The following is a 27,389-nucleotide window of genomic DNA, read 5'->3' as shown; positions in this document are numbered from 1 at the left end:
GAACACCACTTTTATTATTTTGGCAAACTGAAGTATAATGTTAGGGCAATCATTGCTTATTTTCCCTAGTTTTAACCTGCGTGATGTTAGAAAGCATCTAGCTGACACCCATTCTGAACTCTGAGAGAGATCAAATAGAATCAGGAAAGGCTAGTAGAACAATTTAATCTGGATAGAGGAATCACAAAAGCATGAGACTCAACTCTGAGTTGAACAGATCGCTGGGCACATTTAAAAGTTGTTTTCCTATAAATAAAAAAAAAGCCAGCCTCCCAAGTTACCCCATAATGCATTAGAAAATGACACCAAACACTTCTAGTTCTTTTTGCCAAATAAAGATGAGTACTCAGGCTATTCAATTAAGACCATCTAAGGAGGCCCTGGGTTGCTAACCACAAGGTCAGCAGTTCAAAACCACTAGCCACTTCTCAAGAAAAATATGAAAATTTCTGCCCCCATAAAGATTTATAGTCTCAGAAACCCACGAGGGCAGTCCTACTCTGTCCTCTGAGGTTGTTACAAGTCAGAATTGACTTGGTGGCAGAGAATAGAGTTTTACCTTACTCTCAGAAGGAATTGAGTGGGCTTTCTACAGATGCACACTGTCTATCAAACGCAATGCAAATAAAGATATAGGGCAAAGGGAAAGTAAGGGCAGGGTAGTAAGATAAAGACAAGGAAGGGCAAGGTTAACCTGCAGAAATGTAGGCCAGAAATTCTTTAGCTTCTGAACGGGGCTCTGAGTTTCTGGGGGACCAAAGCAAGTAAGAGGGTATGATTAGCTACACATTTCAAAGGCTGTTCCACCTAGTTCCTTAGAGTACACATTGCTGGAGAATAGAATTCTGAGGCACTAATTAACCCCAAATAAATCGAACCACTGAGAAGTTACATCCACTCTTCAGCAGCAACTAAAGGGCTGGGAGTGGGAGTCCGCCCAGAGTTACCTAGGAGGAAAAGCCAATAAAGATATGTGTCAGTCTGGGTTGACAAGAGAAATAAAATTCATAGACACTCATATGTGTATAAGAAAGAGCTTTATCTATCAGAGCAAGTAAATATTGAGATAACATCCCAGACCAGTCCAGATCAAGTTCTTAAATCTGACATTAGCCCATATGTCCGATACCAATCTATAAAATCCTCTTCAGACTCATGAAACACATGCACTGATGCAGAGTTCAGGAAGATCACAGACCAGAGGGTGGGAAGTCTTGTGGATCCAGTGGCGGTATAAGCATTTGAGTGTTGGCGGGGTCTCCACGTGATTCCTCCAGCTCAGGGCTCTAGGGTAGCTCCATGTGTCTTATCAGCTACAATGTCACCCAGGGAGTGATCTGAAAGAGTGTCTCTCACCTCCAAGGAGGAATACAGGAGTTCCCAGAATCCTCAGGAGAAGGCCATGTCCACACTGAGGCCTCATTGACTATCACCTGATTGACAGACTAGACTCCACCCCTTCACTCTGAATCCTCTCTAAGTGACAATTGATGATGGAACGACCACAAGCTACTTCTGAAAAGGCAGTCCCTGAGAACCTGAGGGAACACGGTTCTGCTCTGACACACACGAAGTCCCCTGAGTTGAATTCAACTTCCCCGCAACTGATTCTTTTAAGCTAGTGTCTGCCGTGGTAGGTGCTGTGTGTTTGAAACTGTGGGACGGCGTGGCCCAGCTGTCTGTCAGCCCGATGGCCGTGGCACGAGCCATCCCAAGGAGGCTAGGCCTATGAGAAAGAGCCAAAGAAAAGGGACTCATTGTCTGTGACGTGCAAGATTTCAGTAGTGAGTTGGGTTAAACTTGCCACCACAAAGACCCTAGAAGAACCCCAAAAGGCCAAGTGTGTCTTTACTGTCTTCTTGACAATTGACCCTTTCCCTCTCTCTCTTCTTCTACATCCACGTTATTGTCTATGACCAAAGCCCCCACTCTGCTTCTCCCAGCACCCTCATCAGCTGCTCCTCATTCTGTAGTCGCCGCTCACCTCTTCACACACACACACACACACACACACACACACACACACGCAGGTGCACACAGAGAAAGAGAGAGATTATAGAGGCCTTTATTAGACAAAAACATCAAATATGAAGCTATGATTTCTCAGCACTTTCTTCACTTAGGCCTATACACCCTTGAAGACGGTGTTTCCTTCTCCCTCACCTATCCGCCAGTGATGCCTGACTCTTTCATTTACCCCAGTGAGCCCTGGTGGAGCGGTTTTTCCTTTATTTCTTGGATTATGTTCCTTTGTTTCAATGTTTGAGAAGAGAGGTCCCCACTGTCCCATTGTCTTGGTGTTGAGTTCCACATTTCTTTAAAGAACAGGCTAAAGAACTTTGGTTTTATTTGCAAACTCACACTCCTGCATAGAAACAAGTCATGTGCGAATGCATCTTAGCTCCACATGAAATGGTCTCACTTAGAAAGAAATCTTAGGCTGGGCTAGAGCAGGCTTTCCTTCTCTTCAACATCATCCATCTTTCTTTTTCTTGCTCTTGGACGTCACGGGGTACTCCGTTTCTGGAAATGGACCAGTTTTTAAGAAATAATTATCCTCAGCTGTCCAACAGGGTCTGGAAAATCAGTGTTTTCTGAAATACATAAAGACGAATGTTTCATGAGCAATTGATTATGATTTTGTTTAATTTTAGTATCTTTTAAAATGTTTTTTCTAATCAAAACAAGTCCATGTGTGGGGCAGGGAGGGGGGACAAGAAAAATAAAATAATAAGATGATTTCATACATAACGAATGCCCCCATTGAAAAAAGAGGCTGGATTGTAGAACTGAATTTTGATTACATTTTACTTGGATTTTTTTCAGCTGTGTAAGCCTTCACACAAGAGTGCCTCTGGCTGGGCCCCTAGAGGAGGTTGTGAAATTCCTGTTTCCTGGGAATCTGGTAGTTTTAGAAGCAGAGTGGAGTTTCCTCAAGGGTAACTTTGGACAACCGGAAAGCAGGAACCACACAAGTCTCTGCCAGGTACGAATGCTGGGGTGGGAGTTCCTGGGATCAATGGACACCCACTTCTTTGTCTTTTTTCGATGCTTAAGTCACTCAGTTGGAAATTCCCAAGTCTTAACATATTGTGGACGGATCTCAAATTTACTCGTGTTTTGTGCGCCATTTGTTAACGATGGATCACGAGATAACTCGTGATTTCTACACGTTGTCTTCAGATGCCATCTGCTTGGATATATTTTAACTACTTCGTCTATTTAGGTGTTTGCATCAGTAGTGACTGTATCACACTCGATTGTCTTTATGTTCTTTTTGTTTATTTAGCATATTAGTGCATTTTGGTTAATCAAATAGTTCCTATTTGTTTGCATTGTTTTGCAAGGAGTTGTGCACTTACCATGATCAAACTCAGTGAAATGTGAAACATCACCCACATTGCTCAAGTGGTCTCCCGTTACACAAAAACACATGAAGAAATTCTTAGCCCTAATTCTTCTAATTTTTCAAAGTAATATTAATTATGTTGATTATTTTTACAAGAAGTTTATAATTTCATGAAGATTATATTCATAAAAGTAATAATGTTCCACATACATGGCAAAATATTGTCTCATAATGTGAGATGTTTTATATTCAAAAACTGAAAGTTATAAATAAATATGATAAAAAGTTGATGAGATATAAACTTATTTATGGTTTAATGCACACACACAAAAAAAACCTAACAGCCGAAAAAATACCCGGCCACTTGGATAAGTTGTTAAAAAATATATACGGTCTTTAATGTGTTAAGATTAAAGAGTGAACCACTGAGCTTAGGTTGCACCTGTCCCTAGGCAGCTCTGGGGGTGACAAGAAGCATCTTCCAGAAGGAACTTCCAGAATCTGTCCGCTTTCTCAGTGGCAGGATGGACTGTCTCCCACACGTGAAGGACAGGCCAGCCTACAAGACAGCAGGGTGCTATCGGGGAGGGGTTGACAAATGCTGAGTCCACTTCTGGGAGGGAAGGCACGTGTCTGCCAAAAGGAACTTCCCTATCACAGGCTACCGCCCATCCACTTTCTTTCCACTGACACTGTCAGGCCGAGAGCCCAGCAGGGTGGTGACCATGCTTCCTGGTCCGCTATATCCTCCTTACAGTGTTGGCCAGGGGGGGCATACCCCAACGTAACAGCAAACAAACAAACAAAGCCCCCAACTCAACTGGCTTGAACAATAAGGAAATGTCCTGCTTCGTATCACAAGTAATCCTGAAATGGGACTGATACTGAGCTGTTTGGTTCAGAGGCTCAGTAAGGTTCTCATGGATTTAAGTTCGTCTTCCTTTTCTCTGCCGTTTTCAGTGGGTCAGTCACAGGGAGGGCGCCAACAGCTCCCGGCTTCAGATTTTCACAGACCACGCACCAGAGGCTGAGTAAAAAGGACCTTTCTATCTCTGTGTGGCCTTTTCTGAGGTCAGAAGCCTCTCCTAGAAGTCCCTCAGGAGACGCCTAAGGAGATGTCTTGTTGCTCAGAATTGGGTTGCATCCCTCTTACTGAAGTAGTAGCCAGTAATTGTCATGATTTGCTTAATGAAGGTGGCTGAAGATGGGCCTGGCCTTCCCAGAAACTCATGGTCACCCAGAATAAAGTAGACGCCTGAGCACAGCGGCTTTTGCCGGTGAGTGCTGGGCATGTCGTATTTGTGGCTTCCTATGTTTGAGGAATTTCTCCTAGTATGAGGCCTGTTGCCCTTGATGTACGAACTCACTTTCCTGGTGAGTAGTTTGGTGGTAGGTATATGACCTGGGCTCCACCAATCAGAAGCATGTGCATAACACTTGAATTCAGAAAAGACAACAGGAGGAAGCAAGTGCCAGGCAGAATCCATTTTCTGGGAAGGGAGAGGGTGCTACAGAAAGACTCTGGTTCTCAAAGAGACCAGGGTAGAAGGAATAAGTGTAATATTGAGGTGGGGGAAAGGAAGTGGTGTTAACAAACCCAGGGACAAGGGAACAAGTGATCCAAAATTGGTGGTGAGGAGGGTGTAAGAAGGCCTGGTAGGGCTTGATCAAGGACAAGGTAACTGAGAGGAATTACTGAAACCCCAATGAAGGCTGAACATGATAGTGGGACAAGAGGAAAGTAAAAGGAAATAGAGGAAAGAACTAGGAGGCAAAAGGCATTTATAGAGGTCTAAATACAGGCATGTAGATATGTAAATATATTTATATATGATGATGGGGAAATAGATCTATGTGCATATATTTATAGGTTTAGTACTAAGGTAGCAGATGGACATTGGGCCTCCACTCAAGTACTCCCTCAATGCAAGAACACTTTGTTCTATTAAACTGGCATTCCATGATGCTCACCGTCCTGACACGATTTCTGAAGACAAAGTGGGTGCATAAGCAAATGTGGTCAAGAAAGCTGATGGTGTCCAGCTATCAAAAGATATAGCATCTGGGGGTCTCAAAGACTTGAAGATAAACAAGTGGCCATCTAGCTCAGAAGCAACAAAGCCCACATTGAAAAAGCACACCAGCTTGTGTGATCATGAGGTGTCGATGGAATCAGGTATCAGGCATCAAAGAAAAAAATATCATATCATTGTGAATGAGGGGGAGTTCAGAGTGGGGACCCAAAACCCATCTGTAGGCCAACTGAGCATCCCTTACAGAAGGGTCATGGGGAGAAGATGAGCCAGTCAGGGTACAGTATAGCAATGATGAAACATACAACTTTCCTCTAGTTCTGTAATGCTTCCCCTCTCCCCTGTCCCCACTATCATGATCTCAATTCTACCTTACAAATCTGGCTAGACCAGAGGATGTTTACTGGTACAGATAGGAACTGTAAATACAGGGAATCTAGGACATATGAACCCCTCAGGACCAGTGGTAAGAGTGGTGATGCCAGGAGGGTGGAAGGAAGGTGGGGTAGAAAGGGAAAACCAATTACAAGGATCTACATATAACCCCCTCCCTGGGGGATAGATAACAGAAATGTGGGTGAAGGGAGATGTTGGACAGTGTAAGACATGACAAAATAATAATAATTTATAAATTTTCAAGCGTTTGTAGGGGAATGGGGTGGGGAGGGAGGGGAAAAATGAGGAGCTGATACCAAGGGCTCAGGTAGAAAGCAAATGTTTTGAGAATGATGATTGCAACAATGTACAAATGTGCTTGACACAATGGGTGGATGTATGCATTGTGATGAGTTGTATGAGCCCCCAATAAAATGATTTTAAAAAATAGATAAATGAGTGAAATATCCCATTTAGAGCTACAGTGGCCTTTGGGTCTCCGCTGGAGCACGTGGGCTGTGTGAGCTAGGTGTTGTTCCAGGTCGGAGAGCCTTTGAGCCGGATTTCTCAGGCCTCCCGGAGATGCTGTGTGTTTCCTAAGTCTCTGAATCAATTCCTTTCTTGCTTGATCTCACTGTGCTTCATGGTCAGAAACTCTGCAAGGGAGAGGCACCGAATGCCGTTGAGTAAGTAAAGCTGTGCCTACTGCAGCAGGGGCTCAGAAAGAAGGTGCGTGGCATTGTGAAATACAGAATACCAGGCTGCTCTCATCTAAAGATGGAAGGTTTGAGTTCACCTCAGAAGAAAGGGCTAGCGGTCTCCTCACCCCCAAATTCAGCCATCAATGCCCCGTGGAGCCATCAATACCCTCAGACACACATGTGTTGGCATCAACTGTATGGCACCTGGGCTTTTGTTTGTTGCAGTGTTCCGTGTCGTGGACCTCCACATACCACGTTCAGATCGTGCAACATGACAGATAAGCCACAGTTTGCCACACTGTGCAGCTTGACTTCCTTTCCTGACACTACTGTCTGTTGATGGCACCAGAACGGTTACTCTTCCCCGGAAATCTGCCCTTTCCACCTCTCTCCTTACCAGTTTCTCCTGTTCAGATCCATAGGCTGAGATCCCCACCCTTTGTCCTTGGCCTGCCCCAACCTCCCAACCTCCTGTCCCGGCCCAAGGGACTCATGTAACATGAGCCTGTAGGTAAGAAATCACAGACCAGGCTAAACAAGCCATACCGTGCAGAAATAAAAAAAAAAAAGATTTTTAAAAATTCTGCATGTGCTTGATTTTGTATCCTCTTACAAATATCTAAAAAGTACTGCACTTCCCCTGTCATTTATATAACCTTTGTACAAGCAAAACAAAACAAATCCAAAAACATTATGGCAAGCAAGCCACCGATTCAAAGGAAATATTAGTAAAACATCTATCTCATGAAAGACTTATATCTAAGATATTAAAAAGAAAAAACTCTTAAAGTGCAACAATATGAAACAACCTCAAAATGGGGGAAAGATCTGAACAGACCAAGATATAAAACCACAAACCAAATTCACTGCCATTGAGCCTCTTCTGACTCAGAGTGACCCTGAAAGTCAGAGTAGAACCACCCTTGCGGGTTTTCAAGACTATAAATCTTTATGGAAACAGAAAGCCTCCACTTTCTCCCATGGAGTGGCTCATGAATTTGAACCACCAACCTTGTGGTTATCAGTCCAACATGGCACCCCACCATGCCACCAGAGTTCCTTCCAAGAAGATAGACACTTCAGAAAGCACATAGGATTGTGGAAAGATGCTCAATATCGAATGTCATAAAAAAATCCACTCCAGTTTGATTGATTCTGACTCATCGCAACCTCATATGTTCCACCGTACAGTGATTCATAGTGGTTTCCTGGACAGTTACTTTAATAGAAGCTTATTTCTAGTCCTTTCTTTCATGGTGCCTCTGGGTGGCAACCATTAGGTTGTTTGTCAAGTGAACCCACTTGGTTAAATAACAGTAAAGTGCCACTTGTGTTCCCTTTAAAATGGCTAAAATCCAAACTACTGACACCACCAAATGCTGAGTGGGACGGGGAGCCACATGAGCTCTCTTTCATTGCTGATGGAAATCCAAACGGTGCAGCCACTTGGAAGACAGCCCGGCAGTTTTCGATAGAGTTAAATATATGCTTAGCACAAGATCCAGCAATCTCACACTAGGTACTTACCCAAATGAACTGAAAAGTCACGTCTGCACAAAAACATGCACATGAATGTTTGCAACAGCTCTGTTGATAACTGACAAAATCAGAAGCAGCCACGGTGTCTTTCAGGAGGTGATTGTGGCACATCCACACGGTGGAATATTACTTAAGCGTTAGAAGTAAATGAGCTACAAAACATGACAGACCTCAATGTCAGCTTGAGTGAAAGAAACCAGTCTGAAGTCATAGATTCAATGTTAGGCTGGAGGTTTCAAAGTCATAGATTCGATGTTAGGCTGGAGGTTTTCCTTGACTAACATATTTTCAGGAACTGATGAACCCAAGATGGGCAGGACAGTCTTGTGGTTGCAGAGGTAACGGAATCTACGGTCGGCAGATCAGGCTGGTGGTTGGACAGATGAATGAATGCAAAATTGGCAAGTCAGGAGAAGCAAGCAATATGGCAGCCCACTAACTGAAGTCCAGAGAGTCATAGGTCAACAAGGCAGATGCAGGATCCAGATCTAGCAAAAAGCAAGTTAAGGCTTTCCACAGCATCCACTTCTATTGGAAGCAGGCCACAGCCCAGAGGCAAACACCTTTTCAAATGATTGGATCAGTGCTGTGATCTGAGTAAGAGTGTTGTAGCCCACCCTAATCTTACAACTGATTGTCTGCTCATAGTAGATTCCACCATGGATGAGATCATGCGCTTCCAACTACTGTATTTTTATCCGAATGATGCCTGTTATAATTTTTTTGGCAAGTTGCACAACACCCTCACGTGTCAGTCTCCTATGTGTGCTGTGCCTTCTGGACATGAGCACACACTTTAATGTGGGTTTGGCATCTGCAACACTGTGGGCATGTCATATGGCATTCTTGAAAGAACAAGACTAGAGAGACGGTAACACCAGTCAGTGGGGGCTGGGAGGCAGGCAGAGGGAAAACAGGTGAGGGGGGCGTTCTAAAAGCAGTGAGCCTACTGTTCTGCATGGTACTGTCATGGGGATTACAAACTATTACGTATTCTCAAAACCCATAGGACTGCAGGACACAAAAAGCTAACCTCAATGTAAACTGTGGACGCTCGTGACTCTTAATGTATCAATATTGGTTCTTCAATTTTAACAAATCACCGTACTAATGCAAGATGTTACCAATAGGAGGATCTATGTGCAGGGTGTAGAGAAAGTATGTGGGAACTTGGTATTTTCTGAAATCTCCCAAATGCTCTAAAAATAAAATGCATTTTAAAGATTATGGCAGCATTAATGATACACTAAATTGCAAGAATTAAAACCTCAATCCCAATTCCACCCATTCCCTACCTCAGCAGAATTACTTGTGCCTCTTTATATTGTGTTATCTGCATATCTCAATGCCTCTACTGTGCTTTAATATTCATTTTTATATATTTTACCTAATTCTCCCTCTACCTGGAGTCCTGCTGGTATAGGAGGTGATGATTTGGGTGACTGCAATGTCACTAGTTCAATTCTACCAGTTGCTCCAAGGGAGAACGAGGAGACTTTCTGCTCCCATAGAGAGTGACCAACTTGTAACCCCCAGTGCCAATTCTGCTCTGTCCTACAGGGTCACCATGAGTCACAATGGGCTCGATGGCAGTGGGTTGGGTTGGGTTTGAGTTTATCACCCCCCTCCCCTTCCCACATTCCCCCCCCCCTACACCCACATCCACTCAAGACCAGCTTTTGAACATTGTGACATTTTTATTCTGTGTTACGCAGACACAAACCACGATCCTTCCTTCAGGCTGTTTGCTCAGAAATGCCATGACGGAGTCATACAGATACTCCAAACGGCTTTGCCAGAGCCCTGCTGCACTCTTGAGCAAGAGGCGGATCCCTCACAGCGAGGTGGGCAGTTTTAACCTTCCAGGCGCCCCGAGGGAGAGAGCCGAAGCTGTCTGCTCCCGTCAAGGTTGACATCCTCAGAAATCCTGTAGGATCACAATTGTTAGACGGCACTCGATGGCAATGGGTCTGTTGTCGTTTCGTTGTTGTTGCTTTAATGGATTTCCTAGGATGACCATTTAATATTACCATCGATGTTGTGTGTGTGAGCAAGTACATAACATCACCAGCACGGGGATGTTTTAAATGCTTTCTTTAGTAAAGCAACACGGAACTGAACTACTGCCTTATTTTCAGTGTTTTCATAATTATGGGGTTTTCCTACAATTATGAGAGTGAAAAAAACCATAATTCAGCATTGCCTTACCCCCACTCCAAGACATGGAGTCCGAGGCAGGACCTGGATAATAAATGGAATAAATATGTGCACATTCTCACGAATGTTTCAGGAACTGCCACGTGATTTTCTTCAGAAACCGGTTTTAGGCAGAATTAATCCTTTTAGAGGGTTATTACATTGGATTGTCCTAGTTATGTCAAAGATGGCCTGGGGGAGGGGACTTCTTCATCTGTCTGGGCACGGCTGAACATTTCATTTTAAACTTTATGCTTAGTACATAATGAAAAACGTGCGCTGCGTTTGCGGCAGTAAATGTAAACCGTGCTTTTGACATTAGAAAAATCAGGAACCGATCACCGTTACAGAAGCTCACCAGTTCTTGGAGGGCTCTCTTCCCCCAAAGAAAATGGCGATTCTTCGGGAGAATTGCTCCTTCCTTTTTTCCCTTCCCTTCTTTGCTACCAATATAAACAGTCACTTAAAAAACAAAACAAAATTAGCCAGTGAAAGAGATTTACATTTTGGCAAATGTGGCTTAATTTTAAATGCTAGTCTAGAATTTCTCACAGAAAGACAGGGTCCTGGAAAACAAAATGTTCTTTTTCAAACTGCATTTTGAAAAGGGAAATTAATTGTAACTTTTGCTTTCCCCGGCCCTGCCATCCTGGGGGAGGACAAGCAAAAAATAACAAAAATAGTTTTGGGCTCTAAGCACCCACCAGTGCTGCACCCCCAGACTTCCAAGCTCTTTTATCCCGTGACCGGAAACCCTTCCGACTGGGATGTGCATTCCAGTGGCCATTTAAATGACTCCCAGTTGGTACCGGGAGGGACCTGGTGGCATGGAGATAAGCATTGAGCTACTAATGTCGAGGTCAGCAATTAGAAACCATCAGTCGCCGCACGGAAAAAAGATGAGGCTTTCTATTCCGGTAAAGTTTCCATTTGGGAAACCAAAGGAGCCAGTTCTCTTCTGCCCTATAGGGGGGCTAGGAGTAGATGGCTCAAAACCAGACAAACTCACCGCCTTCAAGGTGATGTCAACTCATAGTCTCCCTTCAGGAAAAGGGAGAACTGCCCATGTGAGTTCCCAAGACTGGAAGCGTTTAGGGCAATAGAAAGTCCAGTCTGCTGCCCTTGCCATTAGTTAGCAGGCCCAACATGTAATCACTCCGCTACCAAGACTCCGCCCTAAACACATGGCACACTCACGGCCATTGAGTCAACGCTGCCGCATAGCGACCCCCTCCCGCCGCACACCCCCTGTGGGTTGCTCAGGCTTTAAATAACTCTGGTTCTACTGCCCTTGTGGGTTTCTGGGCCTGGGACTCTGGACAGGAGTGGACAGTCTCATCTTTCTCCCACAGAGTAGCTCATGTTTTTGAACTGTTGACTTTGCAGTTAGCAGTCCAATGCGTAACCCACGATGCTACCAGGGCTCCTTCTGCTTGGGCACAATGTGCCCATATGGTTGTCCAAGAGCTACCCCTTCTCCTGCCATTCCCCCAGGCCTATGCCACGCCTCAGCTGTTTAGTGAAGCTGTCAGGCTCAGGAAGAACAGGTTTGGTTTCCTGAGTGCAAGTGGACCTCTGTCGGGGTATGGGTCCCCAACACTCAAACAGGTCCTGGGGAGTGACTACTTTGTAATTGTGGAAAATAATAAAGACAGATGGATTGACAGTGGGGCACAGGGTCGTCTCCTTGTCCCTATGTCAGCACCAAGAGAGGGAATGCATTTCCCAATGGGAGTATGTAATGGGTTACAGATCTCTCAAAAGGGATACTGCGAACATATTACATCATGGATGGGTAATATCAAAAGAGGGTAACAGAATGAACAGGAAATGAAGTGGCTCATCATTGTGAGTTGCCTCAAAAAGACTCCCCCCAACACTGAGGTGTCTTCTTTGGAAGAGGCCCCTTCGGTGGCTGGCTCCCCACTGCCTGCACACTCCTCCCCAGGGCCTCGCTTTCATTTTCTTTTGGGAACCTCATTAGAGCCTCAGGTAAATGGGGCTCACATCCAGTCACCGAAGGCTCTCAGCACACAATGGAAGAAATGAGTCCCAAGCTACCAAAATGGACGGTTTGTGTAACTGAGGAAACCAGTCAGGATGAATGGTGAGAAAGGAAAGTCAGTCATCTGGGATTCTCTTTTGGTTGGGCTGGGAGGACAGCGAGAACACAGGTTCAAACTTAGAATCCTTTAAACTTTGAATCCCTCCTGGCATCTGTCTCCGTCTGAGGGCTTACGTTAACTGGTTTTGTTTCCTTTCTATGCGAGTAGGGGCAAGTCCCGACTCTGGGTTTAACACGCGGTTCTCGGGGGCAAGGAGTGTGTCTCTGTGCTCAGCCTCCTGTTGTCAGTGCTTGGTGAGTACAGCACACGCCTGTGACGTCCCCATGGCCTTTCCTCACTACTACTCATGACCTCAGGCTGGAGAACCGCAGTGTGCTCTCTCTGGAGGCCAGCTGGTGCAAGCGGCAGACACATCGCTTCTGAGCAGCATAAGCCACTTGGCCCAAAGCCTGGCAAAGCTACTATGTTGGGTGCTAGGCTTCAGGGGGAGGGGGCAGCACGTGACATGATGAGTGGAGGGGTGGCTGGAGTTTTGGCCACTGTCCTTTCATCCAAGGGCAGGGGGAGATAGGGCCAGTTGAGGACCAGTGGGCCTACAGCCAATGGGAGAGAGCAGCAGGAATCTGCGGGGTAGGGGACAGGGGTCTCTCCACTCCTGAGAGAAAATGAACTGCTTTGGACACTGCCCTCTAAATCAAGATTTTTCTCTTCTTTATTTGTGGCTGAGTGCTCACAATCCCAAAGGTTTGGAAACTGGAAAACTTCTCTCTTTCTGTTCCTGAATAAGAACCCTGATTGACACACAATCCATAGTGTTAGAACTCGGGGACAAAGCCAACACCTCCAATTCCGACCAGAGAAGGTCAACCGTTAGGGGTCTTTAGCAAAATCATTTCATCCCGATGACGTTGGGGGATGCACATCCTGCTTATCTCTGCACTTTATCCCTTCTGTTTGGGCCGCACTTTGTCATCTCGGAACCTCGCAGAGGTAGCGTGGGAAGCAGAACCAGCGAAAGCATTTATTTTAAATGCGTTTTATTTGTGAAGTCATCGCAAATTTACATGTAGTTGTCCCAAGAGTTCTTCTATGGCCTTTACCCAGTTTCCCCCAAGGGTAACTTCTGGAAGAACTGCGGGCAGTGCAACTTCATCAGCAGGCTGCTGGCCCCGTCAGGTCATCCATCCCCTAGTCAGATGTTTGCGTGCATTCGTGTGTGTGATTCATTCTGTGACCATGAAGCATTTGGAAGACTGACAAAGAAACGTGTTTTGCAAGTGCTCATCGTGAGTTTGGTTTGGGGGTGTTTTTTTGTTGGTGGCTATTATTTTTACATCCTTGATAGATAATATTGATAGAATACTTTTTCCTAAAAAGCCTAACCAATCCCATGACTTTTTTTCCTCTCGGTGAATGTGTGTGCTTCACGTCTATAGCTCGTAGAAGCCCAGAGACAATTCTGCTGGATTTGGAAAAAGCCAGGATTCCTTTTGTCCAACAATTTAAACCTGAAGCTGGAATCTGTATATGTTTGATTGGTGTAGATCCCCACAATTAAAATAAACCTTTTCTCTCTCTCTCTCTTTAAAAATAATCTTTCTTTTAAAAGAATCCAGTTCTAAGGAAAATATATGCTTGGGGTAGTAACACAACAAGTACATAAACAAACCAAAAACAAACTCACTGCCATCAGGTCAATGCCAACTCATAGATACATACGTGGTTTTAAACATGCACGACTGGATTTGAGCATCCAGTGAGTGGCAAAGCAAGTTTCCCAGGCTATGTAGGGAGTTACCTGTAAAGACAGCTCACTGTGTTATCACCCAAGAGAATGGGGACGCATACCTCTACTGGCCCCTCAAGACCCGGAGGCACAGCCTTCTCCCTCCTCCTCATGTGGGACCAGGGGTGCTCCCGGAGTGACTCACATGGGCATGAGAAAGAAGCAGTGTGAGACGTCTTGAGGCACAAACTAAGGACACCTTGGTTTCTTACTTCCTCTCTTCGTTGTCAGCTCCTCCTCTGGCCTCCTGACATCTTTGGCTTCCCAGTGTCCTGAGTTTCTCTGCACAGCAGTGCTCAGCCAGCCACACCTTGGACCTCTCTGCCTGGCTCTCACACTGTGCTACTGTGTGAAAGCCTTTCACACAGTAAAAGATCTTTCAGCCCACGTCTCCCTCTCTGACTGTACCCTCCTCTCCTGGAATGGAAGAGCACAACTGTAGCTTTGGGGTCATTTAGTTCAGCTTTTCGCCTTATAGGTGGGAACACTGTGAGGTAGGAAGTGACGTGCACACAGCTGAGGGGTACCACACCAGCATTGGAACTGAGGTCTCCTGACCTCCAGTCTAGGTCTCTTCCCGCCACAGAACAAACACTTCTCATTCCCTTTCCTCAAAGCACCTCCTCTGCTTTTTTGTCCTCATGTGACCTGTAGCCACCAGCGCCTTCCTAACCTTGCAGACCATCATTCCATTGCCTTTCAACTTCCCCATCCTGCCTAGTCCTGTCGTCTGTCCCTTCAGACTTTATCCTAGACCACCCCTGATCCTGGGCGCGTGCACACACACACACACACACACACAGCCCATTTTTCTCTGCTTCCTGGTCCGAGTATTGCTGCAGAAAACTGCAAAACTGTTGCTGGACCCACCGGGAACTTGACCAGTAGGAAACAGGAGAGAGGAGTGACTAAGCAGGTAGGTCCTAGATTCCTTCAACTTCCAGAGGAATACCCAAGATGCCTTTCTCTTTGCAGTCCTTACCGATGATGAGTGCAGACACATTCCAGTCATCTCTGCCAGAAACTGGCATTGGTCATGTGGCACGGAACTGGCCCCAAAAGAGGCCAGGATACGGTGGGGGGTTCTGAGGAATCTATTCCCTCTCAGCATAATGACCGCTTATGGTGCAGTTGATCCCCACCCATGATGTCGTGGTGTGTCAGAGGACTGTATGCCCTAGGCCTTTCATACTTCGGACCTTTGGAAGAAGATCACCACCTTCCAGTTAGTGGATGTGTTAGTCCGGGTTGACTAGAGAAGCTAATCCAAAGACACTCCTATGTGTGTAAGAGAGAGCTTTATATAAAAGACCAATTGTATGTTGAGAAAACATCTCAGCCTAGTCCAGACCAAGTCCATAAGTCCAAAATTAACCCATATGTCTGCTACTAGACCATACATTCCTCTTTAGACTCATGCGGCACATGCAGTGATGCTGAGTGCAGGAAGATCACAGGCCAGTGGGTGAAAACTCTTGTGGATCGAATGGAGGTAGAAGCTTATCCAGGGATCTGGCTGCCATCAGCATGTGGCTTGTCAGCAGGAATGTATAGCAGAGAAAGAAAATGAGCCCCCCCTCCAGGGAAGAAGAGAGAAAGTCCCCAGAATCCTCATGAAAAAGCCATGTCCACAAGGAAGAATCAAGCTGTGCCCGGATTGACAGGCTAGAGTCCACCCCATTCCCTCTTAATATCCTCAAGTTGACAAGCTGTAACTACAGCACTGGGTCAGCTCTTAACCATTTGTGTCACTGAGGGACCCCTCTTCCAAGTATAAAGGTGTAAGTGTACATCCAGAGAACCTGCCCTTTGCCTTTCTTCCCTGCTTTTAGCACCAGAGGATGTGGCATTTCCCCCAGTACTGACAACAGTCCTTCCACTGAAAAACCTCCATGTTTGTAAGGCATGGTGCAAACCTGAATGGAGAGTGATGATGGTCTGGCTTATGCTTAATCATGGAAAGAGTTGCTCAACGGTGTAATACTAAACCCAAACCTAACCAAACCCACAACTCTCTGGTTGATTCTGACTCTTAGTGACCCTACAGTCCACAGTAGAACTGCCCCACAAGCTCCTAAAGTATAAGCCCGTGGAAGCAGACTGACACCCCTAGCTTCCAGGGAGCTACTGGTGGCTTGAACAGCCTCCTTTGGGTGAGTAAAGGCATGCTTTAATCAATGTGTCCCCAGAGTTCACTGAACGGTCTCCCAGGAGGGAAAAAGTATCAAACGAGGAATGTACAAATGGGGTTCTTTTTGTCTGGTAACTGGGTTGGCCCACCAAAAGCCAAAAGTAAGTAAGTAACTAAATAAAAGCAGCCAAAGATGACCTATATTTATCCTCACTCTCCATTCTGCTTCTAGTTCCTGTCCTGTATGGGGATCAGGTTGTCTACCTCTGAATTGCAGGGACACACAAAGAAATCTTCAGAGAGTTGTGGAAAATGGGACAAGATAATGGGCTTTCATATATATATATATCAAGTTTTAAATTATTGATAGTTCGTCTGGATTACCAAAATCACTCTGCAGCCTGCCTGCGGCTGGTAGGCCGCAACCGTGGTCCCCACCCGCAGCCTCTTCCTGCGCCCCCTCAAGCCAACTATGCAGCCTCAAGAAGGCACTGCGGGCCCGTTGTCCAGCACTGTCCCACGAAGGCTCTGGAAGCACCCTGGGCCCCAGGAGCACTGGCCCCATGGTCATCAGGGGCTTGCCACCACCGGTGTTCTCTGCCTGCTGTCCCACCCACCACACCCCTTCTGCCATCGTCTGGAAGAAGGAAACCAAAGGATTTAAAAGTGGGGTTTTGGGGAAGGTTTCAACCTCTTCCCTACTCCCCTCTTCCCCACACCCTTACTTCCTGGCCCAGAGACGCTGCTCATACCAGAAAGACTATTGAAAGATGATTTACTTTATTTTTCTCTGACCTTTCCATCCTTGGGAAAATGGGGGGGACGACAAAAAAATCCAACCATAAAAGACCCCAAAAAACCAAAACAAAAACAGAATAAAATCAGAACCAACCCCAATCCCCTGCCCCCCCAAAAGATAATGGGCTTTCCCCACTTATATGTGAATGTAAGTGGTGATGGTGACGTAAAACACATCCAACCAGTCAGTAATAGTCAACAGTGTAACGTTTGTTGATGGCCTCATCCTTAGCGCCTTTTCTCTCATTATTCTCGACAACCATCTGACCCGATCAGATATGATCATTTCCTTCCATTCTTTAGATGAGGTACGTGAGATATTAAGAGACATGTATAGGATATAGACACAGTTAACTGGTCCAGTAATTAACTTGGGTCTTACTCTCAGCACTAAGTTTACCAGAGGCGCCAAGATCACATCGGTGGCTGGATAAGCCTACAGGTTGATTAGACACCGATAGGACCCCCAAGACGATGGCCCTTACCTACCTTTCAGGTCTCAACCATTTAAGAGCAAATAAAGCGGAATTCACCCCAGGGCAAAATTCAGAAAGGTAGGAAAGAAGGAGGGATGAAATCAGAGAGGATATAGGAATGGAAGAATTTAATCAAAATATTTATGAATTGCTGAATGTAAAATTATGATATCTGTAAGCCGTCCCCAAATCACCAATATCAAGTAAAAATGAAAAACGAGTGAAAAGCAAAAACTCAATAAAAAGTAAAAATGAAAAACTAGTAAAACAACAACAAAAATTAAGTAAAAGTAGACGCCTCTCTAATGTCTGCTCCACTCGCAGCGCGGGCTCTGGCACTCCGGCCACCTGCCGCTAGCTCGCCCCGCCTCTACACGGTACCCAGGCTCCTCCCACTCGCCCCCCCCCCCCGAGACCTATCTTCTACGCATGCGTTACGGGGACCTGCGCACACCCAGTGGCCTCGCGGCGCCCGGGGACCGCCCGGCCCCGCCTGCGCCGCCGCCGCCGCCGCCGCTTCGGGAAGGCAGAAAGGATGAGCTGAGCGTCGGCCGCTGATACCGCCGCCCGCGCCGGTCACAGGTGCTTTGGGTCGGGCCGGAAGCCCGTTCCCGCGCTCTCTCCAAACTCCCTTCCCGCCCGCTCCTGGGCGGGCTGCGGCCTGGCTCTGCAGGTGGCGGCCGGGGAGGCTGCGGGAGGTAGTTTGTGTACAGTTGCCATGGAGACGCGGCTGGGCCGAGCCCAGCCGGCTGGAGGGCGGGCGGGGTGATGCTGCTGCTGCGCGATGCCCAGCGGGGATATAAGGAGTAGCCAGCCTTGCCGGGCGGGAGTGGGAGAGCCGCTGGCCGGCCGGGCGGGGCAGCGGGCACCGCAGGCTCCCGCAGGACCCCGTCTGCTGCCGTGAGCCTCTCTGCCCCCAGGGAGGAAAGAGGCGATGCTCCGGGGTGCCCTGTGCATGCTCTCCGGGGTTGCACTCAGCCCTTTGGAAGCTGCACGCTTCGGAATACCCAAACCAAACCAAGCCCGCCGCCACCGAGTAATTCCGACTCATGGACCCAGTTTCGGGCATACTAGAACTGCTCGGTAGGGTTTGAGCCGGTAAATCTTTACGTGAGCAGGCTGGTCTTTCTCCAGAGTGGCTGGTGGTTTGGGACCTTCGACCTTGCTTTTGGCAGTCCACTGCTTAAGCCGCAGCACCACAGTGGAACCGTAAGGAGCCCTGTGGCACTGTGGCCTTCGCACTGAGGCACTTCACTGGAAGGTCAGCCTTTGAAAGCCACCAGCCTCTGGAAAGGAGAAAGAGGAAGCAAGCTGTCTGCTCCTATAACATTTTACAGCCTCAGAACCTCAAGGGGGCAGTTACACCCTGACCTATACGGCCAGAATTAGAATCGATTCAGTGGCAGTAGTTATGTGGAACAATCTATGTAAAATGCATGGTAGCTATTCATAAGACCTTTTATCGTCAGTTCCCAGGAGTGCAGTGGCAGGTCTCCCTAAATCCCCCGGATTTAGATTTTGTCATGATAGAAAAGCAAGGGGCACTGTTGATTTGTAGTCTAATGTGTGGGTCTGAACAAATCTGATTGTGGATTTCAAATAATTGATGGCCAATGAAACACGTAATATACAGTTTCAGAAAGGAAAACAATCCCAGCCTGTTTACATTTTAAAACTTCTAAAGTGTATCATGCTTGGTAAAGTGAAAGGTCAGCAAAAAACAACCACAACAAAAACCAGGGGGAAGACCCTGGAGGAGATGGATTAGCATAGTGGCGGCAACAATGAGCTGAAAACAGCGATTGTGAGGATGGCGCAGGCCTGGGCAGAGCCTCCCTTCCCTTGTACCCAGTGTTGCTGTGAGTTGGACTCCACTGGCCAGCACTGAACAACGACAAAAATGAATGAAAACATTCGACAAGGGCAGGTTTTCATTCATGAGAGACTTTTTCCTTCTGTTTCTTAGCACTTAGTAACTTAGCCCTTAGACAAAGTGTTCACCTTGTTAAAGGTCTGGGCACCATGCTAAAGCACTTGACATAGATTCGTTCCTTTAATTCTCGAAACAGTCCTGTTGAGGCGAGTACTAGCACTTATTTTGCAGATCAGCAAACAGGCTTCGAAATGATTTTGAAGCCTAAATAGGTGTTGGCAGAGTGGAGTTGAATCCTTGCTCCAGCCTCTAAGCACTTACGCAGTGCTTCTGTGGCTGCTCAGGTTGACACAAAACCAAACTCACTACATCGAGTCAATTTTGAATCATAGCGAACCTATGGGACAGTATAGAACTGCCCTGTGTTTTTCCAAGACTCTTAATGGGAGTAGAAAGCCCCATCTTTCTCCCGAGGCGTGGCTGGAGGGTAACCACTGCACCACCAAACATCCAAAAATCATGCGAGGGGACCTGGGTATTTGATTTGCAGGAAACAGGGTGGAGACAGCCAGCCTTGGCCCTACTGCAAATACCTGATCGTGCATTGTTGCATTTAGCAAAAGGTCACTGGTTCAGTCCACTATTGAAACTTGTATTTGAACTTTCCACTCAAACCAAGAAAATATTTTGTTAGCAAAAAGAATCAAAGGTCTCCTATTTCTGATTTCCTACTGCCGGTGGCTTTCGTTCTCTGAAGGTCCTGTGCCCAAACTAGGGACATGTAGTCTAAGACAGAGGGCAACCCTTCATACCCTCAAAGCCAGCTCTCTTCCTGTTGTCTACATCCTTAGAAAGGATCCTTCCACCCCCCTCCAACCCCCCTCCAACCCAGATTTGCATGCTCCACGGAGCCTGCCTTCTTCTTGTCTTCTCGGGTACCTCATCCTCTTGGTGTTTCTGTTCTTGGCTTGTCCGAATCTCTCTTCTTCCTTCTATTTCAATCTCGCTCCTGTGTCTCAGGTTTTCAATAGCACGCTCACTAGCACGACGTTTATTGGTCGTACTCTCTGCTAGGCCACTTGAAACAAAGGCAAGACAAGTTATGTGTGAACACGTGGCCTCAAGAGTCAGATGCCATTTCAATGAACTCCAAGCATCCATTGACAGTCAACACTAACAAATACCTCAGAATAAAGAACCCCTGTGAGCTTCATCTAGAAATGTATCGATTTAGGTCCATGGGGACATGGAGTCCCCATGATTATGCAAGTTCTGGCCTTTAGTGGTGGCTCATGGGCATGTGGGTGGTGGTGAAGTTGAACCCCAGAGTCAAGAGGCCCTACATCACTGAGACCACTCACCTGGTGAGGGGAGAGGGTTGGGGCCCAGGAAATCTTCCATGAGAAAGTACGGGAATGCCCCACTTCTAATTTCTCCTCCATTCCATCCAACCTCTGGTCTCCTCCAATCTGTTATTTCCAGAGATCCTTCTTTTGACTTCGCTGGAATTTCCTCCTTGGTTCCTGTCCCTGTGCCAGCCATTCTCACGTGCCCAAATTCTGCCCATTTTTCAGAACTTGGTTTAAGTTCCACCTCTCCAGGAAGTCTACCTTGAACAGTCTGAATAGCGTCTCTCTGACCTTACTCCTGTCACAACTCTCCCCCCCCTCCTGCTGCTTTAAGAATGCCCACCGTACAAAATTGCCCTGGGAATTAATTTAGATAATGTACCTGAGGGCACATCAGCACTGGGTCCTATACACATCTGACATTAGTGTGGACAGTGAAGACAGTATTTTTCCCCCCTCCGTTTCCTCAGAGATCTGAACATTGGAGGCAGTTGAGACTACTAGTTGAATCAATCCGCTTCAATTGTCAGGAAACCTGTGATCCTGGGTCTCACAATGAAAGTGAGATTTGAGGCTGAGAAGAGGGAGAGAGAACGAGAAGAGGGAGAGAGAACGTTTGTGTTGCAATCTGGGGTATAATTTCAGAGAAAACTGCTTGTAGACCCATTGTGTACATTGTTTCCACCAGTAGTTCCAGATAACCTGGATCCTTGTGTGCCCAAATCACTCCCAGCGTTCTTGGAATTTAGCCTGACCAAATGTTCTTGCCCAAAGGGCAAACCAGAATCTAGCCACGGAGACCCTTCTGTGAGGAATATGGAGTCCCTGGAGGGAGCAAATGGATCCCGAATGGACAAGTTGACCATTCAGGCCCACCCAGAGGCACCTTGCCACAGAAACATGTGCAGCTCCTTCCAAAAGGTCCCCGCCTTGAAAGGCCTACTTTGTAACACATGGGGCTGCCAAGAGTCAGAATTGGCATGAGGGCAGCTGGCTTGGCTTTTGGTTTTCATTTCCTCAAAGCACTTTCTCCAGCCTTTGCCTCTTTGCCAGAAGCAACTTTGGACAAAAAGACAAGAACCATGTTGGTCAGAAGGGTAACAAGCTTGATCTGGGCACGGATGGTTTATTGCAAGAAAAGTGCTCTCGCTACAGTTTATACTCCAGTGGATACTGTAGAGACCAACCAACTTACCTTACTGCCATCCAGTCAGTTCTGACTCATAGCAACCTTGTGAGTTTCCAAGGCTCTAACTATTTATGGGAGTAGACAGCCCCATCTTTCTCCAGAGGAGCAGCTGGTGGTTTTGAACTGCTGACCTTGCTTAACAAATTCAAAATCCCTAAGCCCAAAATTCTAAGGGTCCTTTTTCATGGTTTTATCCCAACACCTGGCCGGCCGTTCCCTATGAAAATAATCCCATATTGTGTGTCGTTTTCATCTTACTCTTTTTCTCAGAAGAGCCTTGGGGTGGGGCCTGGGTAAACGGAGCAGATGTTCTTGGTGCCTTGTTGTTGTGGAACAACTTAATGGATAGGCTCACAATATGGTAAATCTGTGTTTGTTTGAGGGCTCACCTGTTGTTACCCTCCGTGTGTGGGAATGAAGCTGTGTTCGTTTCCTTGGGCATATGTCACTGCCTGGCCCTCCCTGCCTCTGAAGTTGTAGAATCGGGCAGCTGAAATGCGTGAAGACTTTTTAGACTTCATCTTCCTTGAGCATAGGTCCCCAAATGTATCTGGCCTGCTGCTATCTCTGCAGAGAAAAGATTATTCACCGCCTCCCCTGTCAATGAGAGACTGTTCACGAGCGCCCATGATCCAGCATAACGTGCGGCTCTCTGCTTTTGGAGCGCCCTGGAAGGTTCCAGCGCCCCTCACTGGACAGAGCCACCCACTTAGGGAAACACTGCACTAGAGTTGTAACATTCTTAGGGGTTAGAGGGTTTTTGTATTTTTTTGTTTTGAAATGATGATCTAATACTATGTACTGATTGGAATTAAATTAAAAAAAATTTTTTTTAAAGAAAGAGAAAGAAAGAAAGTTACCCAGGCCTCCCTGGGGCACACCAGCACTTGAGAAGCATCTGCCAGAAGGCAAGGCTCTTATGCTGGACGTTGAAGCCCTAGGGGTGTAATGGTTATGTGTTTGGGCTGCGATCCACAAGGTCAACAGTTTGAAACCACCAGGTGCTCCCTGGGAGAAAGATGAAGCTTTCTACTCCAGTAAAGCGTTTCTGTCTCAGAAACGCACAGGGATAGCTCTACCTTGCTGGGTGGGGTCACAGGAGTTGGCAGTGAGTTTGGGTTTTCTGCTTTACGCAGGGCTACCTTTTTAACTGAGGAGCAGGCCTGGGGGAGACCCACGCACGCATGTGGTCCGATATGCGTTCATCTTGGACACTGTCTGAGGTGGTAGGTGATTTGAATCCGCTCGTTTAAGTGCCCGATGAAGAAATGTGGGACCAGCAAATGTTTTCTGACGGCTGCTCTGAAAGCAAGTCCGGTTTGGAAAGAAGCCGCAGGCCTGTGCCTTCGCCTTTTGTGTGGAAAGCTGGGGCGAAACAAGGGCACAACTACCCTGTAGATGGGAGGATTGGAGAGGATGCTCTCTCTTGCTCTGCTGTGCTCCCCGAGTTCTCCGTCAGGTCAGCTCTCTGCCCGGGCCTCTCCACTGCCCACCTTGCCCCCTCAGTCACATAGTTGCCCACTGGCATGGCGGTGCCGATCCTGGCCTTCTCACTGGTGTATTTTTTTAACTAGAAGTTGTTGGCGATTTTCCCCCAAGTGTCATATCGCGGGGTGATTTAAGCTCATCTGGTTGGGTTTGAGCACTCTTGTTTAACTATGGGATAAAAATGAGTTTTGGTGGTTTCTACCATGTCTTTGCAGTGAGTGGTGCCGACCTGAAGAACGTTTTACTTTTAAAAGGAAAGATGCTGTCTCCCAGCGACAAAAAGTTAGACAAGCTGGATCCGTTTTATCGACCCTCGATGTCCAAGCAGAAGACCAGTGCAGAAATCATCAGCGAAGCTCGGAATGCCCTGAGGACAGTGAGAACTCAAAGGCCCTTTACACCCCGGGATGACCAGCGGAAGCTCTTTGGACCTGCATCTTCAAGAACACCAGAAAACAGACCTCCCTCCTCCTTCAGGTAGATGGCAGCTCGCTCATGTGCACTGTCAGACATTTAGGGCATTGTATGACGCCCCCTTCGCCTTTCCTTGTGAATAGTGTCTTTGAAGCTTGACTTAGGCTAATTGTACCCCAGAGTTCCTGGGTGGTGCAAATAGCTAATGCTCTCAGCTGCCAAGGTAGGAGGTTCTAGTTCATCTAGAGATAGCTCGGAAGAAAGGTTTGGGGCCATCTCTTTCCGAAAAATTAGCCAAACCTCCGCCCACGCCCCTCCCCCACCAATAGAGCCCAGTTCTACTCTGCCACGCCCATGGTTGCCATGAGTTGGCATTGACTAGATGGAGGCTGGCTAACGATGCCCCTTGTAGCTACTCAAGGCTACTACAGGCAATCCTAGGCCTAGGGTCCAGGAAGTTGCTTTGGATTGGAATGATAATAGAGGTGGCCACCGTATCATTGAGATCCATGGGCAGAGTGTGGAGCATGGTGGCCCTGCCCCGGGTCCACATGGTCAGTTGAGCTGTTCACCCAAGCCCACAGTGAGGACCACATCAAGATGATGCCACCTGCCACCTGCTCACCAGCCAGGTACCTGTGATGCCCACCCAGCCACTGTGCCTCAGCCCTGCTGACACCTCAGTAGACCCTCACTCCCCCTCAGCAGAACCTATCCACAGGTGCTTGCTATGCAAAAAATTTATCCCACTGGGGAGGGGGAAATAATAGTGTTTGCCATATCAACTTTTAAAACACTTAAAAAAATCACGACCGCCATTTATTTTTCAGTACTTTTTCTTTTCTCGAGCCCTCGTGGCCCTGTGCGTTAAGCATTAACTGCTCACTGCAAGATTGGCTGTTCAAACCTGCTAGCTACTCTGAGCGCAGGGCGATGAGGCTGTCTGCTCCCTTAAAGATTCCCAGCCTCGGAAACCCTGTGCACGGCCAGCTGTGTGCCGGAGTCCACTCAGTGGCAGTGGACTGGACCTGGTTGGTTTGAAAATGCAGTGAACAGATTTATTAGTAACTATTAGCCATACCATACCATTTAAACATTGGCTTCTTCCTCAAGGCCTATTTATTGAAAGCTTTTGTTTCCTTTTTGCTAGAGTAAGCTCACATAGGCTAGAAAGACAAGAAAACGGGTATTCACAAACCAATGCTTCTTGGCTTTGTCTTCTGCCAGCCTCCACGCGTCCAATTTCGAACCATCTGATTCCAGACCCATCTCTGGTGCCCGTCTGAGTCCACTAGAGCTTGTGAGTACTTTCCACGGCCAGGGCGGGCTGGGGAATGAAACTGGCCTAAAAGACGTGGAACCTGGACTGAACTATCCTAAGAAATTGGCCACATAAACTTGACCATGCTCATCATTTAAAAGGAAAGGAGAGTCAGGGGGTTATTTTAGAGAGGGGGTTAGGGGCCCATCTTTTTCCTACCAAGGGCCATTTGGCTATTTATAACATGATCCAGGAGCCATACAAATTTTTCAATTTAAAATTTAGCCTGCGATGTTTGGCCAGACATTTAGTTCCCTCACCCCTGGTGCGATGGTTGGAACTGCTTCTTTTTGGTGAAGTGTGTGATGTTGGCTGATATCCATGAAAAGGAGCCCTGGTGGCATAGTGGTTACACATTGGGCTGCTAACTGCAAGGTCAGCAGTCCAAAACCACCAGCTCTTCCTTGGGGGAAAGGTGGGGCTTTCTACTCTATTAAAGAGCTTCAGTCTTGGAAACTCACAGAGGCAGTGCTGTCCTGCCCTGGAGGGTCTGTGAGTTGGCATTCACTTGATGGTGGGAAGTTTGGTCTGTCTGTTCCTTTTATATGGCTGGACAATCCCCACCCCTGTTTTAGAGGTTAGTAGTTAATGTGACACTTGTAGAATTTACCTATGTTTGATCCTTAAAAAGGAAGACTGGTAAGCAGAATGTGTTGACCGAGGTCAAGGAGTCCGGGGAGAAACAGAACACGCACAGCTCCTCTCTGGCGCCCCTCTCTGTCCTTGGAGTGGCTCTTTCCCCTGTCCCAACTCCTCCTGCTTGATTTACTCTGGTTCACTGGACCACATCCTCCAGTTTCCTGTGTGTGTTTAAAGTAATTCAAAATAAAATTTTAAATATCTTGATAGCATAAAATAGTAATCTGGTTTGCCTTTTCTTGTTATTGAAAATCTGCACAGCAAAACACGAACGAATTCAACCATGTCTGCACACGCAATTCCGTGGCAGCGATTCCATTCTCCATGTTGTGCAGCTCTTCTCGCCTTCCGTTTCCCAAGGATCCTTCCTGCCCCCCCCCCCACCCCCCGCGGTGCCTCTGTCACCTTACAGAGGTCGTTCTTGCAAAGAGGACCTGCTCGGGGCAAACCTTGGTTATTACTTAAGCCAGCCATCGTTTAGTCTCAAGGCTTCCAGGGATATTTTGGTTTAAAAATTATCTCAGACCTCCCAACAGCTTTTTGAGAAAGGTGCATTATCCGAAGTCAGTATTTGAGACCTTGGTTCCTGGTAACCTGTCAGGATTTGTAGCATTTCCCCTTTGAAATCTCATGACCAGCAGGCTTTGTGTGGCTCCATTGTCGTGTGTGGTGCTGGGCTCTTTCTGTGTAGAATCACTCACCCTTCAACTATTTCCCTTCTTTATTCATTCTGTTTGCTCTTTCTGAACTTTTTTATTCAGATGTAGCTTCTCCTGGACCAGAATTTCCATTTCTTAATTTGTTTCCGTTTTTTTTTTTTAAGAAGAAACTTTCTCTTAGTCCCTTTATTGACACCCCCCCCCATTTCTACTATCGCATTTACAAATTTTCCAATGCCTTTTTTTCCCTTTACGTGATCTTTGTTTATAAGATGTCCTATTCTTGCTTCATGGCTGCAGCATCTTACTTGCGCATACTAATAAGAGTATAGGAGCCTTGGACTGCTAACCACAAGGTTGGCAGTTCAAATCCCATCACCCATTCTGGAGGGAGAAAGATGAAACGTTTAGCTCCCATAGTTTGACAGCCTCGGAAACTCAAATGGGGCCATTCTGCTCTGGCCTATAGGGCTGCTAACAGCTGGAATCAACTCAGTGGCAGTGGGTTTAATGAGAGTTTTTAATTTCTTTCAGTTAACTTTTCTTTGCCTGTATAGACTTCATTGCATGTTTATGTTTGTTTTGGTCTCTGTGTCACATATTAGAAGCTCTCCTTTGTGCCTAATGCTCATTCTGCTGCTGGTACGTAAGCCCGGGCTGTATATTGATGGGCCAGTCAGTCCATAGGTGATACCTAGCCACACTTAATGTTTTGGAGATCTATTTAGGCTGAGTTGCTGGTGAACTCCTTGATGATAGTACCTTTAGCATGTTCCTCATTTTGATGTTGAAGTGGAATCTTCCCTCTGTTTACTAAGCTTATTTAAGTTATTAAGTTATTTAAGTTATTTAAGCTGCAAGTGTCTTACTACCGTAAGCTTTGGGTTGGCAAAATGCAACAGTGTGATCATCCGAATAGGTACAGTTTACGAATGCGTTCAAACTAAACTAAACTAACCTTGTTTATCCTTAGAAGTTTGAAAGACAACCACCCGGCTAACCAAACA

At 46.6% G+C, this 27,389-nt stretch overlaps 1 protein-coding gene across 1 annotated transcript in view; it reads left to right on the top strand.

The window, feature by feature from the left end:
- The first annotated feature begins 17,923 nt into the window (after positions 1-17,923).
- The window catches only part of ARMC2 (armadillo repeat containing 2), a 108,559-nt gene continuing 99,093 nt past the window's right edge, over positions 17,924-27,389 (top strand). The window contains exons 1-3 of the mRNA XM_075553997.1: positions 17,924-18,032; positions 23,565-23,826; positions 24,991-25,063. Coding sequence (XP_075410112.1) covers positions 23,609-23,826; positions 24,991-25,063 — 291 coding nt within the window. The 5' untranslated portion in view covers positions 17,924-18,032; positions 23,565-23,608. The remainder of the gene's footprint in view (positions 18,033-23,564; positions 23,827-24,990; positions 25,064-27,389) is intronic.

This window comes from Tenrec ecaudatus, chromosome 7 (assembly GCF_050624435.1).
Source record: "Tenrec ecaudatus isolate mTenEca1 chromosome 7, mTenEca1.hap1, whole genome shotgun sequence".
NCBI classification, from domain to species: domain Eukaryota; kingdom Metazoa; phylum Chordata; class Mammalia; order Afrosoricida; family Tenrecidae; genus Tenrec; species Tenrec ecaudatus.
Note: the sequence above shows the minus strand (reverse complement) of the source record. Positions and strands in the feature narration are given on the sequence as shown.